Source organism: Acanthisitta chloris, unplaced genomic scaffold (assembly GCF_000695815.1).
Source record: "Acanthisitta chloris isolate BGI_N310 unplaced genomic scaffold, ASM69581v1 scaffold6917, whole genome shotgun sequence".
Lineage (NCBI taxonomy): Eukaryota > Metazoa > Chordata > Aves > Passeriformes > Acanthisittidae > Acanthisitta > Acanthisitta chloris.
The window spans coordinates 64592-79392 of record NW_008680840.1 but is presented as its reverse complement, the minus strand read 5'-3'; the positions used below and the strand labels follow the sequence as shown (position 1 = coordinate 79392).

The 14801-nt window shown below is 38.5% G+C and overlaps 1 protein-coding gene across 1 annotated transcript in view; it reads left to right on the top strand.

Annotated features, from left to right (window-relative positions):
- Positions 1-12248: 12248 nt before the first annotated feature.
- The window catches only part of EMILIN2 (elastin microfibril interfacer 2), a gene marked incomplete at its 5' end in the record, with an annotated part of 17431 nt that continues 14878 nt past the window's right edge, over positions 12249-14801 (top strand). The window contains 3 exon segments of the mRNA XM_009077874.1: positions 12249-12424; positions 14199-14799; position 14801. The exon segment at position 14801 is cut by the window's right edge and continues 1324 nt beyond it. Of these exon segments, the coding sequence (XP_009076122.1) occupies positions 12249-12424; positions 14199-14799; position 14801 (778 nt within the window).

Genomic DNA, 14801 nt, shown 5'->3' with positions numbered 1-14801 from the left:
TGATGATATTGTCACTGTCGCCCGAGGGCCAGTGACAATACGTGCTGGGTGTTTGGCATTCAAATATGTTGCTTTCTGTTTGTTTGGGTTGTTATTTTTTGTTTAAAATACAGCTTTTCTCTATCAAAATGTATAAACACTGGAACTTGATGGAAATAGAAAAGGCAGCAGAAAGCTGAGTAAACACTCTCTTGTGTAATTTCCCTTGTTTCTCTTTGGAGTGTTGAACTGGCTGTTTTGGGCTTCTCACTGAGCTTATGGTCTGTGTAATGGGGTGTGCCCTCTGTCCCGAGGAGTCTCTGCAGTGGAGCTACAGAGCAGTGAGGAGTGGTTGAAACTGAGCTCTTTAAGCACATAAATCACCAAGCATTAAGATAAGGAATTTCAGAGGTGGTAAATTAGGACTTCCATGGGCTATCTGCTAGTAGATAGTGAAGAAAGTGCAAAGGCATTGCTTCTAGCTCAGGAAATTCCTGAACTAAGAAGTGCTTGAGTGTGTGAGATCTTTGGCAGGAATCAGAAGGGGAAGCCCAGCTTGAGCAGGGGGCTGGACTGCATGACCTCCAGAAGTCCCATCCTTTCCAGATTTCACTGTGGTTTTGTGAGGTGGCAGTGTCTGTCCTTGTGCTTCCAAACATCTGGAGTTGGCTGCTGTCAGAGAGAGAGTATGTGCCGAAACAGAATTTGGTCTAGCCAGCTGTGTCCAGTCTCATGGGGGTTTTTTGTTCTTTTGAAAATGGAATTAGATACTTATCATAAGACTTTGTTTCCTCATTTTGACTTTTTTTGGTGAACATCACTGTTACTTGCTTCATAACTGTAATGGCAACTGCAAAGTAATTCCTTATTCCTAACAAAATATTGTAAGCACCTATCATAGCACCCAGCTGATTAACACTGAAAGAAGCTGAAACATAAAAATCTTGGCATTTTATTGTGTTCAAAACTCTCTGGTCATAGGTTGTGGCTTTTCTTTTTCTGTCTATTGAGTATACACCTTCTCTTATGAAAGGAACTAATCCAAAACGTAAATCCTGGAAACCTCCAACTTCATTCCTGTGAAAAGTATTGTTTAATTCAGAAGGAGTAGGGATCTGAATAACAAAATGTGTTTACATATATTTGTTAGCTAATGTTGACAAAAATAGGACAGGAAAGGGCTATAATAGCAACAAAGAAATGACTGTGAGGACTTTTCGGAAATTATTTTCTCTTTTTTTTACCCCGTTTACACATTTGCATAGAGAACTTAAAATGAACTAAATAGCAGATATTCATCAGAATAAAGTACAGTCCCTGTGTAGTCTCCTCCTGATACCCATGGTTCATATAAGAGCTCATTCAGCTGCAGACAGTGGGGACAGTGAGATCCAAGTCAAACAAAGAGTTCCTTAACTGTATCATAGATGTATGAGTTTTATTAGTGCTTAAGTACTACTAGGTCATTTTTTTCAAATCAGTTGCAGTTGATTTATATTAGTTTAAGACTAGGTTTGAAGAGCCCTTCTAGTGTTTATGTACAGTCTAGGTTATGCATAACAGTTACTTCAATGGCATTTTACATGGGAGGGTTTCACTGCCTTAAATATGCAGTGTACTCCTGAATTCCATGTGTCCATCACATACAAGAGAGTGTGAGTTGCAGATATGGATTATAGTCAGCAATGGGTTTTCTTTTAATTGTTTTGTGGTTGGTTTTTTTTTTAGAAATAGAAAGTTCTGGTGATTAAGCCTAAAAATCATATGCATGCATGAACCTTTTTTTATCTCCCCTTTAGGCCCATTCAAATATAATTTGTCTGAAGAAGAAAACCAAACCAAAATCCCCTGTTGGAATGACTACATTTCTAGGAGTGTTAACTGTAAATGCACTTTGGCTACAGGGTGTATTTTCTGAAATGTAAAGTTGAAAGTCAGGAAATTATTAAGCTTCATTGTTTAACTGTTTTATAGGTACTTGGGCTTGATAGTGCATTTCCTCGCTGAAAAGTTAGTGAATGCTTTTGCTGATTGAGGTGTCAGGGATAAATGTGAGTTGAAGTGTGGCTGCTTAAGAGATAGGAAGAGAGGGAGTAGAAAGAAAAAGCGGAAAGAAAAAGCAGAAGGGCCCTTTGAAGTGTGTTCCCTTTGAAGTATGGGGGGCTCCTGATTTATTTTTCTCAAAACTGTGACTAGAAAAGGAAGGGGGAGCTGTGTTATTGGTGGGTCATTCAGCTGACAGGTATTTATACAAAAATATTGGTGTTTTACCCACTAAAAAGAACTTGTATATTTTGAAATTTAATACTGGTTCATAAATAACTGACCGCTTCGGACTTCTTTTGTTGTGAATTTCCTTTCCTAGCTTGCTTGTGAATGGTTTAGTAACTTAATTAGCATTATGAGCCATTTGTAACTAATAGCATCATCTGATTCTAAATGAAAAATGTATTGCCCTTGTGGTTAGATCCTACAGACCCGTTAGGCCTGTGGCTTCTTTAGGACATCCTCTGGTCAATGTAGCTGCTTCAGGGTAGGATGTTGTCATCCCAGTTGTTTGTTTTGCCACTTGTGCTGTAGAGTATGTGGGCACACCTGGCTGTACCATAGGTGCTCCAATTTGTGGCCTATCATCTTTGGGAAAAGCAGCTGTCATTAGTAAGGTTTTCACTTTAAAGTTTGAAGTGAACTGAAGTGGTCGAAGCAGAGGGGATATTTTCTGGGTTTCTATCTCCGCTACAGAACTGCATATAGGACTTCCCTGTATGAGGTAGTAAAGCAAATAGAATAAAATTTAGATTGGTAAGAACCTCTGGAGGTCATGTAATCCCTCAGCTAACATCAGAGCCAGCTTCAAAGTTAAATAAGGTTGCTCAGACTCTTGAAGAAAGGATGTTTTATCAGATCCCCTAGTTCTTGTACTAGCCCCCATTAATTCAGCCCATGTGCATAAAGATATTTGTGTGCTCAAGGGAGGTCATTGTCCTTAGCTTGTGGGGAGTGAATGTCATGATTTAATGTGAGCTGCTAATCTTAACACTAATGATAAATGTATAATAAGCAAACCCATTATTTCACTTAGTTGTGAATACTTAGAAAATGATGAATGAATCAACGGCTAAATTAGCAAACCTCTCCAAATCTCTCATTGAGCACTATTTTCCAACTGCTTGTCATTTAATACTTTCAAATGACCATAAATAAGCCCACTGCCAAATTAATCAGTTTTATACATTGCCAAGAAGAAGATTTAAAGCAAAAGACTGAAATAACTGTAGAAAATATTACTACTAGTTTTCTGCATTCATAAATATCAGGACAACCACTTACAAGTAAAACACAGTTTTTGATAAGCAATATTCAGTGTTTGTTAACAAAATAATATTGACTAAAAGTGACCATTTTATTGCTGAAAAACAGCACATGAGACTTCCAGTTCAAGTCAAATGGCTCCATTGATCTGGCATCCTCAGAATGACTTGGGTGGAGCATGTCAGCCCCAGTCTAGGGACATGCAGGAAAACCGTATGTAGTTTCAACTCTTCAACAGCCCCAATGTAGTTTTCTTTGGGACTGTTCAGTTGCTAGAAGTCAAGCATACAGACCAGTGTCAGAGTGCTCAGCACCAGGCAGGAAATGTACAAGTCCACACAGATTGGAGGCTGTTTGCCATTGGCCTCCAGCAAGACATATCTCATGAGAAAAACTTTCAGGATGCACAAAAACTTGAAGGGAAAGTGAGGGCTGTTTAATGTTTCCCCTCCAAATATCTATAAAGGTCTTCAGGATTTTTTTTTTCCAAGTTCATGTATTTTGTATGAAGCAGAATTTCTTTGTACAGGCTCCAGCTAGCTGACTACATAGGGAGGTTAGCCTAAGGGGTTGTGCATTGAAAACAGTAAGGAAACTTAAAAAACTTCAGTCTCCTGGAGTGCTTGTTTGAAAATCTTTGAGCCCCTGCTGGGTGTGGTAAACTTCTCTGGCTGTCTCCCCGAGCCTGAAATTGTGCATCTCTGCTTCCACACACTCAATGCAACAGAGTCTTTCTTCTCTGGGAGGCGGACAGGGAATATTCATTTCACACATCATTTGAGTTTGTTGCAATAATTTCAAAAAACGAAATCACACACTGCTCCTCACTTCACATTAATGTAAATAATTAGGGTTTTATGCTTTTCTGGTTTGAGAAATGTGTGACCTGAAGGTCTGGGGCCTCTTTTGTTAAGCACCAAACTGTTGCCAAAACAACAAATTTTTCCTTTTAGGGATCTGCTGACCTGTTTAAGGCATATTTTCATCATAAATCACCCAAATAACCAGGGAACATTCTGCGCTGTTAGAAAGTAGGCAGTGCCAGTTTTACAGATTGTGGATTATTACTCCCATATGACTTCATTTTCACATTCACATCTCATCTTTCCTTTCCCCTCTGGTTCACTTTTGACTTGGTGTCTTGAAAAGTAACAGTTCTCAAAACAATGCTCCATTTTATTTTGAAAGTTGGGGTCCCAGCTAATCTCACAGGTTAGCTCTTGTATTCATGGAAGTATTGTTTATTTGTGTATGTTTTCAAATAATCTGTCAGCAATAGCTCTTTCGTGGAATGATCCTAGAAATCCGCTTATTTCATGGGCAGAGGAGCAGAAGGGATGCTACTGGAGCTCAGTTTCTCAGTCAGCTTTATCAGGAGCAGTGCACTGCATCCTCACTTGATCTATCCACTTTTTTTTCCTGCTGCTGGAAGGGACAGATGAGGATGTTGTTAACACATAACCTGTTGCAAAGTTGCTTTTATCCCATCACTGTTAGATTGGATCACATCACTGCTCTACACTTTTTTTCTGAGATCTTTTTGCAAGGACTGTATTTCTAGGGTTCTCCAATCCCATGCTATTTAAGTGGGATTTTAATAGCTTTCTGTTGGTCTGTCACCTTGTGTTTGACTGGCATTGGTTTATCTTGTGACAAAATGGAAGGAAGCAACTATGTAAGATAGTTCAAGATTGTAAATCCCAAGAATGAAGCTCTTCTTTGAGCCTTGCCACAGGCTGTCTATGGCTGTAAGTTACTTAAATGCATCTTATGTCTTGGCTTTGCTACTCATAAGCAGAGGATGCCTACCTGGCGGTAATTTATGAACATTAGGAGTATTAAAATTTTAAACCTTTGTGCATTTCCTACTGGACTTTAGTGGTCAGCTTTTTGAAAATAAAATCCTTGGCAGCTGAGAGGGAGTGAGTTGGATGGAGAGTTGTTTGTGTGTGTATACAAAGATATATATACAAGAAGAAATAACTAGTATGAGACATGAGGTCATGTTTCAGAGTGCACAGTTTCAGAGTGTGCAGTCTCTTGGTTCTTTCTTTCCACAAAGACACATTTCTCTCGCAGGAGAGAGAATTTTAGTTTGAATATCATCTTTTTTTTTTCTGAAAGAATTCTACCTGAGTAGCATAAAATTCACTGTATAAGTAATAAACAGTGGCACTTCTGGAAATTTTGAAAGGAGCTACAAATGCAACCATGTGGTGTTATCTGAGGCAAGATGAACATTTTTGTCTTCTACCAGTTCCTGTAATCTCCTGCCCCTCTTACTGAAAAAAACCATAAACTCTGCAGTAAAATTCAGTCAGATTCTCTCAGATGCCTTGAACTAATGTTCAGCATTAGAGAATGATGTGGGAGAGACCAGGCTGTAGTGAGCTGATTTGGGCACCATGGTTCTCTGCTCCTTCCCTGGCACCAATAGACAAGATGACAGATTTATTTAGGTGTACAGGAAAGCAGCTTTTTCCTTCCTACTAGGAGGGAGTAACACAATCACCTGTGCCATGTCTCTGCCCTTTAGCAATTTTTTCCAGATGGAATGCCATCTTCTTCCATCCCCATTTCTCAGGTGGCGAGAAGACACCAAATAAACAATAAACAGTGGAAAAAAGTGCTTAGTCTCTGATGCTCATTGCTCTCTTATGACACATTTAGTAAATTTACAGTGCTTTCACAGTCAGATGCTAAAGCACTCTTTGCAGTGGGTGATTTCTTGGTGGTGTGCACAGCAGGCAATTGTGTTCGGGCAGATGCACAGCGCTTTGCCTTGCTCCCTTGCTTTCCTTCAGTTTCAGTCCCTGTTAATGCTCTCAGCCAGTAGCAGTTTTTTATTCAGGATTTAGCTCAGAATAGACCTGGTACATATGTTGACCATGCTATACATTAGTGCAAACTTTACTAGAAGCTCCCTTATGTTTCTGTGTGAGCCTGGAGAAGCTGAGCCTCCTTGGTTATATATGCTGATGGTGACTGTCATGACTTTTTTTCCATAGGGATGCTTCAAAGTTGTGTTTTTCTCAGCAATGAAAATTTTGAAGCACTTTCTGCTTGCTCTTCGTATTGCTTATTAGGTCCTGATTATTATGTTATTTAAAGACCTTGACTGTGACGTTTTAGGGAATTTCAACTGAGATGGCTGTGATTGGGCCAGAAATTGGGCTAGTGGGTAAGGTCAGTGGCATTTTTTTCAATAAAAAGTAATTCCCCACACATCAGTTACTGTAAAGACGTGTGCTAACCTTCTTTATATAAATTTTGGAAACAAAAATGCCAGCTAAAGGAAGGATAAGATTCTTTAAAGTCCATCTGTAAGAAGCAGTGTAGTGTCTCTAATGCCAGATCAAAATTGAAGATTATTCTGGGGTGCACTGGGACTCCTTTTAAATAGATTTTTGCTGCACTGTCTAATTGGGATTTATCACCGCCTCAATGTGTTGCTTTCACTGAACCTAGACTTCTGTAGGTTAATCTATTCCTGTCAAAACATCTTTTCACCGCTTGCTATAAATGCCTTAGGATAAACTCTTAGTAAAGACACATTTTTCTCAAATTAAGCTCACCTGTGGGCTGGAACACAAACTTTGCTGCCAGTGCTGCTGTGTAGTAGCAAGGTTGTAAAAGAACAAAATCCAGAGGTGAGATTTCACTCACCCTGACTGATTTCAGTTGTCTGCCCTGTATACAGAGGGATGAATGTGAGCATGGGAGCTTAGGCATGCAGTAGTGGTGACTCAAATACAAGTCAGTGGTGTCCAGCATGCTCTTTAGGTAATTGAACATAAATAATGACTTAAGGGCAAGATGCAGCCCTGTTTTGACCCTACTGGATGTATCAACATTTTCTGTTGGCCATAGTGGAAATACAGACAACAAGTGCCTGTCCAGGAGGCACCTGAAATCCAAGTGTGCTGCAACTCACTGTTACAGGCAACCACTAAAAGTATCCCATGATATCAGTGGAACTAGGATTTCTGCCACCATTTGCAGAGGTTACAATTAGGTCTGCACTCTTAGAAAACAGAAAACTTGGAATCAACTAGCTTAGTATCTGTGTAGTATAAATAGCCACTTTCAGTATATTTTCTGCAGAAGCCTTTCCTGCCTACAAAATAAAAAATGCTTGATCAAAATATGATTGAATTTAATCATATCTTCCAGGTAGTGTTTTTGGGGGGTGTCTAAGTGGTACTTTAGCACTCCCATTGCAATATATTGGCGATTTAGATGACTGGGACTGTATAACTGTGTGAAAATAGCTAGCAGACTGTATAATTGACAAAGAAAGGATCTACATTCAATAAAAGCATTAAACAGTGAAGATTTGTTATCTTCTGTTCAGTAAGACAGCAGTTTACAGGCTGCTGAAGTTATGGGACTTGTTCCAATCACAACAGAGTTTTGGACCAACCTTGAAGCTTTGCGCTCAGAATAAGCATTTTATACACTGCTTATGTAGAAACATATGCTGATTCTGCAGTCCCTTCCTCACAGTGAGGATGTGGTGGCACTTATCTCATTGCATTTCCCAAAAGGTTGTCTGTTAATATCGTGTTGCAGAACTGAGCCATATGTTTTCCCACCAATTTCATCCAAATGTTTCTGATTTGTTTTATCGCGATTAGGTGACATTCCAAATATCAGTGCTAACTGTTTCCCTCTGTGGTTTAGCACCATGAGAAAATTATAGCTCATTCCCTAGTCCAAATGTCTAGCATTTGCAGCAAACATGAATTTTTAATTAAGAAGTTCTTTCCTAAGGAAATACTTCTCTCTTAAAGAGGAGGAATATTTGAATGCTGTTGTCACCCTGTACAACTTTATTTCAGCTGTGAAACATTTAGATATTAAAAGTGGAGATTTGCATTAGTGTTCTGAATGTGCTTTCTCATGTGATCAGCATGTTGAATTCATGGTGAAGGGAGTAGGCATTGGTAGATACAAGCCTGTTGTGGAAGAACTCCTAAAAACAGCTGTTCTTATTTTCTCTGTTGTGAGGAAGGATCAGAGATTGTTGAAATCAACCTTTATTCATGCTTTATAAAAAAAATATTTCAGTTATAGTATTTAGCTCAATTCATCAGAAAGTATGACTATCAACTTGAGCTGTAAGTGTGTAGGAGGATGGGGTGACTAGGCACAGTAAATGCTAGTGTATTCTATGTGACTTTTAACCACAGAAGAAATTACTGTATTTTTTTAAAATATCTTTGAGAAACTTGTAAAAATAATTGTGTCTATTAACACTTAACTTGAATAGCAGAAATCCAAGACAATGGGAGGAAGATTTGATATTTTGCTGGGTTTTTTTTTAAATTGCATTCCAGTATTTACAGGCGTTGAAGCATAGCTTCGATTCTTTAAGAGACCTATGAAACTTATGTAAACCCTTTTGACCAAATTTCCTCATTAGGTAACTCTGTAAAGATTCACAGCCTTCAAGATAAAGGCTGTGCAACTTGGGCATGTTACATTCTAACCACATAACTTTAGTCAGCTTCATAGGGAACCAACATTTTGCCTCTCTAGCTACACAGAGTGCATTTCATATGTTTTGTGTGTTTTTGATTGCATGTTATATGTTTGCCATGACTGTGAGTGAGCAATTGAGTTCAGAATACTGCAGATGTAGATAAAGACATGTCTGATTTGTATATTCCGGTAGCTCCCAGTCCTGTGTCATGCACATACACAGAATCACAAATTGTTCTCGGGATGCTGTCCCTAGCAGGAAGTTACGGTTTGTTTTGTTGGAACTGTAACCAATAATGTAATTGTGTTCAGTGCTGTTAGGCTGTTATACTGTAGCAAAATCCTGGGAGTCTCCAGCTCCTCCACTGAAACTCACTGAGCGAGCAGAGTTCTGGCTTTCAAAAGCTTGTTGTGTGATTGAGAATCCCCCTTGGGCTGGATGCATGCTGGTAACTGTCATTACCAGTGCAGCTGGATGACTCTGGCACAGTGACACCATCCCTTGCACGGGCAACTTGCACAAGATCTGTGCATGGAGCACATAATTGAGAGAAAAGCTGTAGCAATGAAGCTGTGATTTGAAAGAAATTTTTATGAGACAGGATTCAAATTAGGAAAGTGTTAGTATAAGTTCCTGTTTCCCAGCCTTATGTGACTAGCCTTCCTGGAGGAAATGGGACTAGCTCTGTGATTCATTCAGCTGCACTGACAGTTAATAGAGGAGGTGTAGTTCTTGGTAAGTAATTTCTGAGCCATCCATGAGTATAGCTGTCTTGTTAACATAGTTCAAAATGTGAAATATGAAAGCTGTTCTACATCCAGATTTTGAAGTATTTTGATTCTAGCTTATTTTTGCCCAAGGAGAATTGTGGTTTAGGGTTCAGGTTAGTCTGAGAGACAAGGTGTTTGAAAATAATCAAAATACTGTAATTTTCAGGAAGGGATTTGGTCCTGAAAGTATAGAGAGGAACACACACAAAGTCTGGAGCAGTTAAGTGTTTTATGGAAATAAGAGAAAAGTATGTAAAACCATTTCCACTTGTGAAAATTGATCTGGAACTTCAAAGTTTGCATTTCAGTAATGTAGTGGTTGTGAGAGAGGTTGTAATGACTCTCAAAACCACTTCAAAATGCTAAAGCATCTAGCTAATCCTGTTGCTCCTGACTCTGGCAGCTAGTTGGAAGGAAAGGAATCAAACCCAAATTACCTACACAAGATGTGGTTTAGTATTTAAGATAAGGGAGATAGAAAAGGAAGTTCCTGGGTGGCCTCAATGTCATTCTTCCCAATGGTGCCCTCTGCATTTCACTTCTCTGTTTAATTCTTAAAGCACTTGACCTTGGGGATGACTATAGTTTATATTTGTAAACAGAATTCAACAGATGTTTCATTGAAAATTGTAAAAGAAATGATGAGCTGGAGTTCAGTCTACAGCTGTTTCATATATGGTGTTGTAAATGTAAAAAAGGATTGGAAACCCACTCTGAGCTTATGTGCTCCAAGTCAGAGTCTGATAAGCTGACAGCCACAGCAAACCACTGCAGTTACCAGCAGCTAATAGACAGAGATAGAGCATAGCCTGGCCCTGCCTTCCTATGTACATTCACAGAAGAAGGGAATCCAGAGAGGCTTACTAGAATAAACTACTCTTGGCCCCAAAATTGCTGGAAAAAATTATGATGTTGTCTCTAGTCAAAGTAACTTTTTCCTGTTTAGTGAGAAGTCACAGGTAAAGTAATAATGCAAAAGAACACTTAATATTTCCCAAGTGCAAAAATTAGAATATACTGTGGCAGAATCGGGAAACATATGGTTGGGAAAGAAACAAGTTCATAATTAGTATTTAACATTTTAACCACCCTGCTACACATTTGCTAACCAGCTTACAAAAAAGGGACAGCAAATGGCTGTCAGATGAGGGATGTTATATTCAAATTATGTATCTAAAGGTGAAATATGCTGAATAAAAAAGGTACAGAATTGTTTCAGCAGTTATTTGTGCACATGGCAAGAGTAGCTTTGGAGAGTAACAGACTAACTCCCATTCTGTGACTTTCAGTCGAAACTGTTTCACAGTCAGCGTAAGATTTAACTCTTTCTGTTTGGTAGCTGATTACTGATTATTTTTAACCAATAAAGAATTTTGCCTATTAATACAAGACAGTGTTTAATGAAATATGTAGGTAATGTTTGTGTGAGAGCATGACTGCTTCTGGTGCCTTTTCTGTACTGTATTCTCTCTGTCCCTGTGAGCCCAGACAGGCTGTGGCTGACATCTGTTGCAGAGGTCATGTAGAGTCCTTAGCTGCTGTTCTGTATTTATTCTGCTGGGGAATAAATAATAAATATACTACTTTAGGGACATCACAGCTATGAATTGAGCCTATCATTCATTAATGGATAGAAGCTGTTGTTCTAATCTGAAATAATCTTAAGGAAAAAACATCTGAAAATGCTGTAGGGAGATTAGTAGTGCAATGCTAGTTATAATTGAAGAAAGGAATTCATGTGAGAAATTGGGATAACTTCTTTGTTACTATGTGTTCCAAGTTCACCATTTTATAGAGCTCAGGTGGCAAATCACTGTTTTACTCATTTTTCCCCATCTCTCAACCCAAAATGAGTTGTACCTTAAATTGATTTAGTTTTTATAAAATAGCACAGCCTCTGTTTATGGTCTGGTGGGATACCACAGTGCCTGACCACAGCTGAACATGGCAGTGTGTGAAGGAAAGTTACAGAAGAAGTCTATGGTTAAAGAAAGTTGCCCAACCAGATTCAGTTTGTCATTTATTAACTTTTGAGTGATTAATCAAGGGATAGCTCAAGGTTGTATGTACATAATGTGTGCATAGGTTTGTCTGCCGGACCCTCTTCAACTTAACTAATGAAGCAGGAAAGAGTTGATTTCTTTGTTGGTTGTAGCGTTTCATCTGACTCCTTCTTTCAAGTCTTTATCTGACTCATGCTTCCAGTGTTTTGTCCTTTGGAATATCCCTCCCAGCTTTGACTGCTCCATACACATGGATTCTAAGGACTGTGGCAAGACAGTGGGACAGAGCAGGCAGAAACGTTTTTTGATGTCCAGAAGACTCTGTGGGTGGATTTGCAATGAAAAGCAATTAGTTAGAGGAAAATAGTTTTGAATTCAGATAGTAATACATTAGTGGTCAGTGTTACTCTCATCAGTAGTGTCTGATGAGTTCAACCTTCACTTGCCACAACATTTTATCCTTCTGCTCATACATGAAAGCCCCTGTTCCATGGCTGTATTTGTTCTCCTTGACGTGACTGTGTGGAGTGCAGGTAACTTTAAAACATAGATGGAAACATTTGTTCGTTTGATGTTTGAAGCAGAAAATTAATCATAGATAGAAGTATTTGATTTTCATTGGGAAAAAACCCCAAACCTGTTTTAATTTTAAATTTAATCTAAGTTACGGATCGTTTAAAATGCTTTCTGTTTTGGCAGATACCGAACGAGTTTCAGACCTCGGTACACAGTTGCATACAAGACAGTAACAGAGCTAGAATGGAGATGTTGTCCTGGGTACAGAGGGGAAGACTGCAGAGAAGGACCAGCAGAAAAGCCAAACACTGCTCGTCGTCCCCCACCACCAGCAAGAGCTGTTGTGAAGAAAGGTTCAGGTAACTTTTCGTTTGAATTTTGGTGTGCATGATCATGCCTGGTTTCTTGTTTTGTCTTTTAAGTGTAAGAACCATTATGGTTTCTATTAAACTGAACTACTGGCAGGTACGAAAGCCATATGGAAGACACTGTGTGGTAGGAAAATACTAGCCAGGCAATAGCAGTCTTGATACAGAGAATTTCCTGAAGAATTACAGAGGGGTCGGCTCTAGAACACCGGCTGGAAATGCCACCTGGCTGCTCATGGTTCTGGAATAACTTTGTGTTAAGATTGGATTTTTTGAAAAGATTTTACAGGTTTGGGGTTTTTATGGTTCCTCCAATGTTCAGGAAAAAAAAAAGGTATATTTAAGAAGAACTTGTAACAAAATTGAAATTAAAACAAAAACCAGATGCTAATTTTAATGATATATAATGGTGCCTGGCAGTTTCAGTGTTTTATTCAAGGGCTTGTGCAGATTTTGCCAATTCATGTTAGATTACTTGCCTCAATAGTAAAGAGTAAGGATAAAAGGATAAGCCTCAATTTCTGAAAAAATACCTCAAAGAATGAATGATGTTTGTTTGTGTAAGGTACTGTCTTCTGAAGAAATGCTGTTACTGCTGTATTATGCTTTTTCTCTGGTAACAAAAAATGATAAACAGATGTTTCCATCTGAATGACTTTTTCCAACATAGTTGGAGATTAGTGTCACACATAGCGCTTAGTCAGATTTCCACGTTTTATGTGTGATGGAATGTATTGAATGACCAAATACATGGTTTCAAACCACTCCTATAGATGATATACCTTCTTTAAAAATAAGCTTTTAAAATATTTTTTATCTCCCAAAAAACTTATTTCCAAAAGATGATAATAAAGCATGGTGATATCTGTATCATTCTCCTCTCTTGTAGACCAAGTAAACAGTTACTTTGACTTTTTCTGCAGTTTATCCCTTCCTGACCTCTGATAATCTTTGTGGTTTTTTTCCTTCTGGACTTCCTGCAATTATTAAACATTTCGCTCGAAACTGAACATCCAGAATTATGTGTGGCTCAGCAAATGAAGTGCTACTAATGACAAATGGTCTGGAAGAATGGTTTCAGATTCATTGATTTGTGATAGGTAAAAAGTAGATTGCAGCTAAAAGTCTGCTTTTACTGCTTTACATTCCATGAGGATAAGCTGTTTTAATTCAAAAACTTTGAATGTGTAAAGCTGATGCTTTTGCACACATTTTTATTGCCTACCTAAATATATGTCAAATAGTCAAGTATTTTTGAAACAAGTGTGATAACTGGAGTATCTTGCAGAACCCCATCTTGTACATGGGATGTATATTTGGACCCCAGTTCAGTAAAATACTGGAGCACAAACCCTCTTTAGGCACACAGATTATTGCCACTGAGGTTTTCAATGTGAATTCAGGAGCAAATTATTGTTATAGGAGATTCAGCGGTTCGAAGGAGATTGTATTGTGATGGATCTATAATGCTCTGTTATAGGTGCTTAAATTCATTGCTGAACAAAAGGGTAATTCTGCTTCCCAGTTTATTTCTTGCCATTGTATCTTGGCACAAATTGGTCAATGTGCTAAAACTGCTAGTTTGGAATGTTTCGATAACATTAATTATAAACTACTGAAAACAAGAGCAGAAAAGGCAACAAGCATTATGCAGTTTAAGTCATTATTTGGTTTTAAAGAAAAGTGAAATTAGCCTCACCTGATTAAAACAGATAGCACTGGGAATATTTCCATCCATTCTTTGTCTATTATTTCTGTGAAACAGATGCAGAACCAACAGAAGCACCGGAGCCTCCACCATATGAGAAGAGAATGCAGTTTCTTGAGGATGAATTGTTTAGACTTACACGGTCAGTGATTGAACTTCAGTCCTCTGTGGCAGGTGTGAATGAAAACCTGAAGTTGACTGTACAAGAAGATGCTAGTAAGATGTTGGTCACTTGGCTGAACAACCTTTATGACCGCCCAGAGCCTGATAGTGCAGTTGGTGGTGGAACAGACACAATTCATCTTCCTGGACTCCACAATAATAAAGATCAGAAAGACCCTTTTATTGATTTTGAAATGGAAGATATAAAGTCTGAGCTAGCTGAGGTCAAAGAAGCCTTGAAAATGAGGAATGACGAGCTGGAGGAACTGAATGGAAAAGTAAAAGGCTATGAAGGACAATTAAAACAACTTCAGGAGGCAGCACAAGGACCTACGATAACAATGCCCAGTGACAATATATATCAGGAGTATATAGACTCAAAATTTGAGTCCCTCAGGCAAGAAATAATGGAAGGATTTGAAAAGAAAATGGCAGATCTGAAGAATTCCTGTGAATACAAACTACAGGATATCCAGCAGCAGTGTGATGACAATGAAA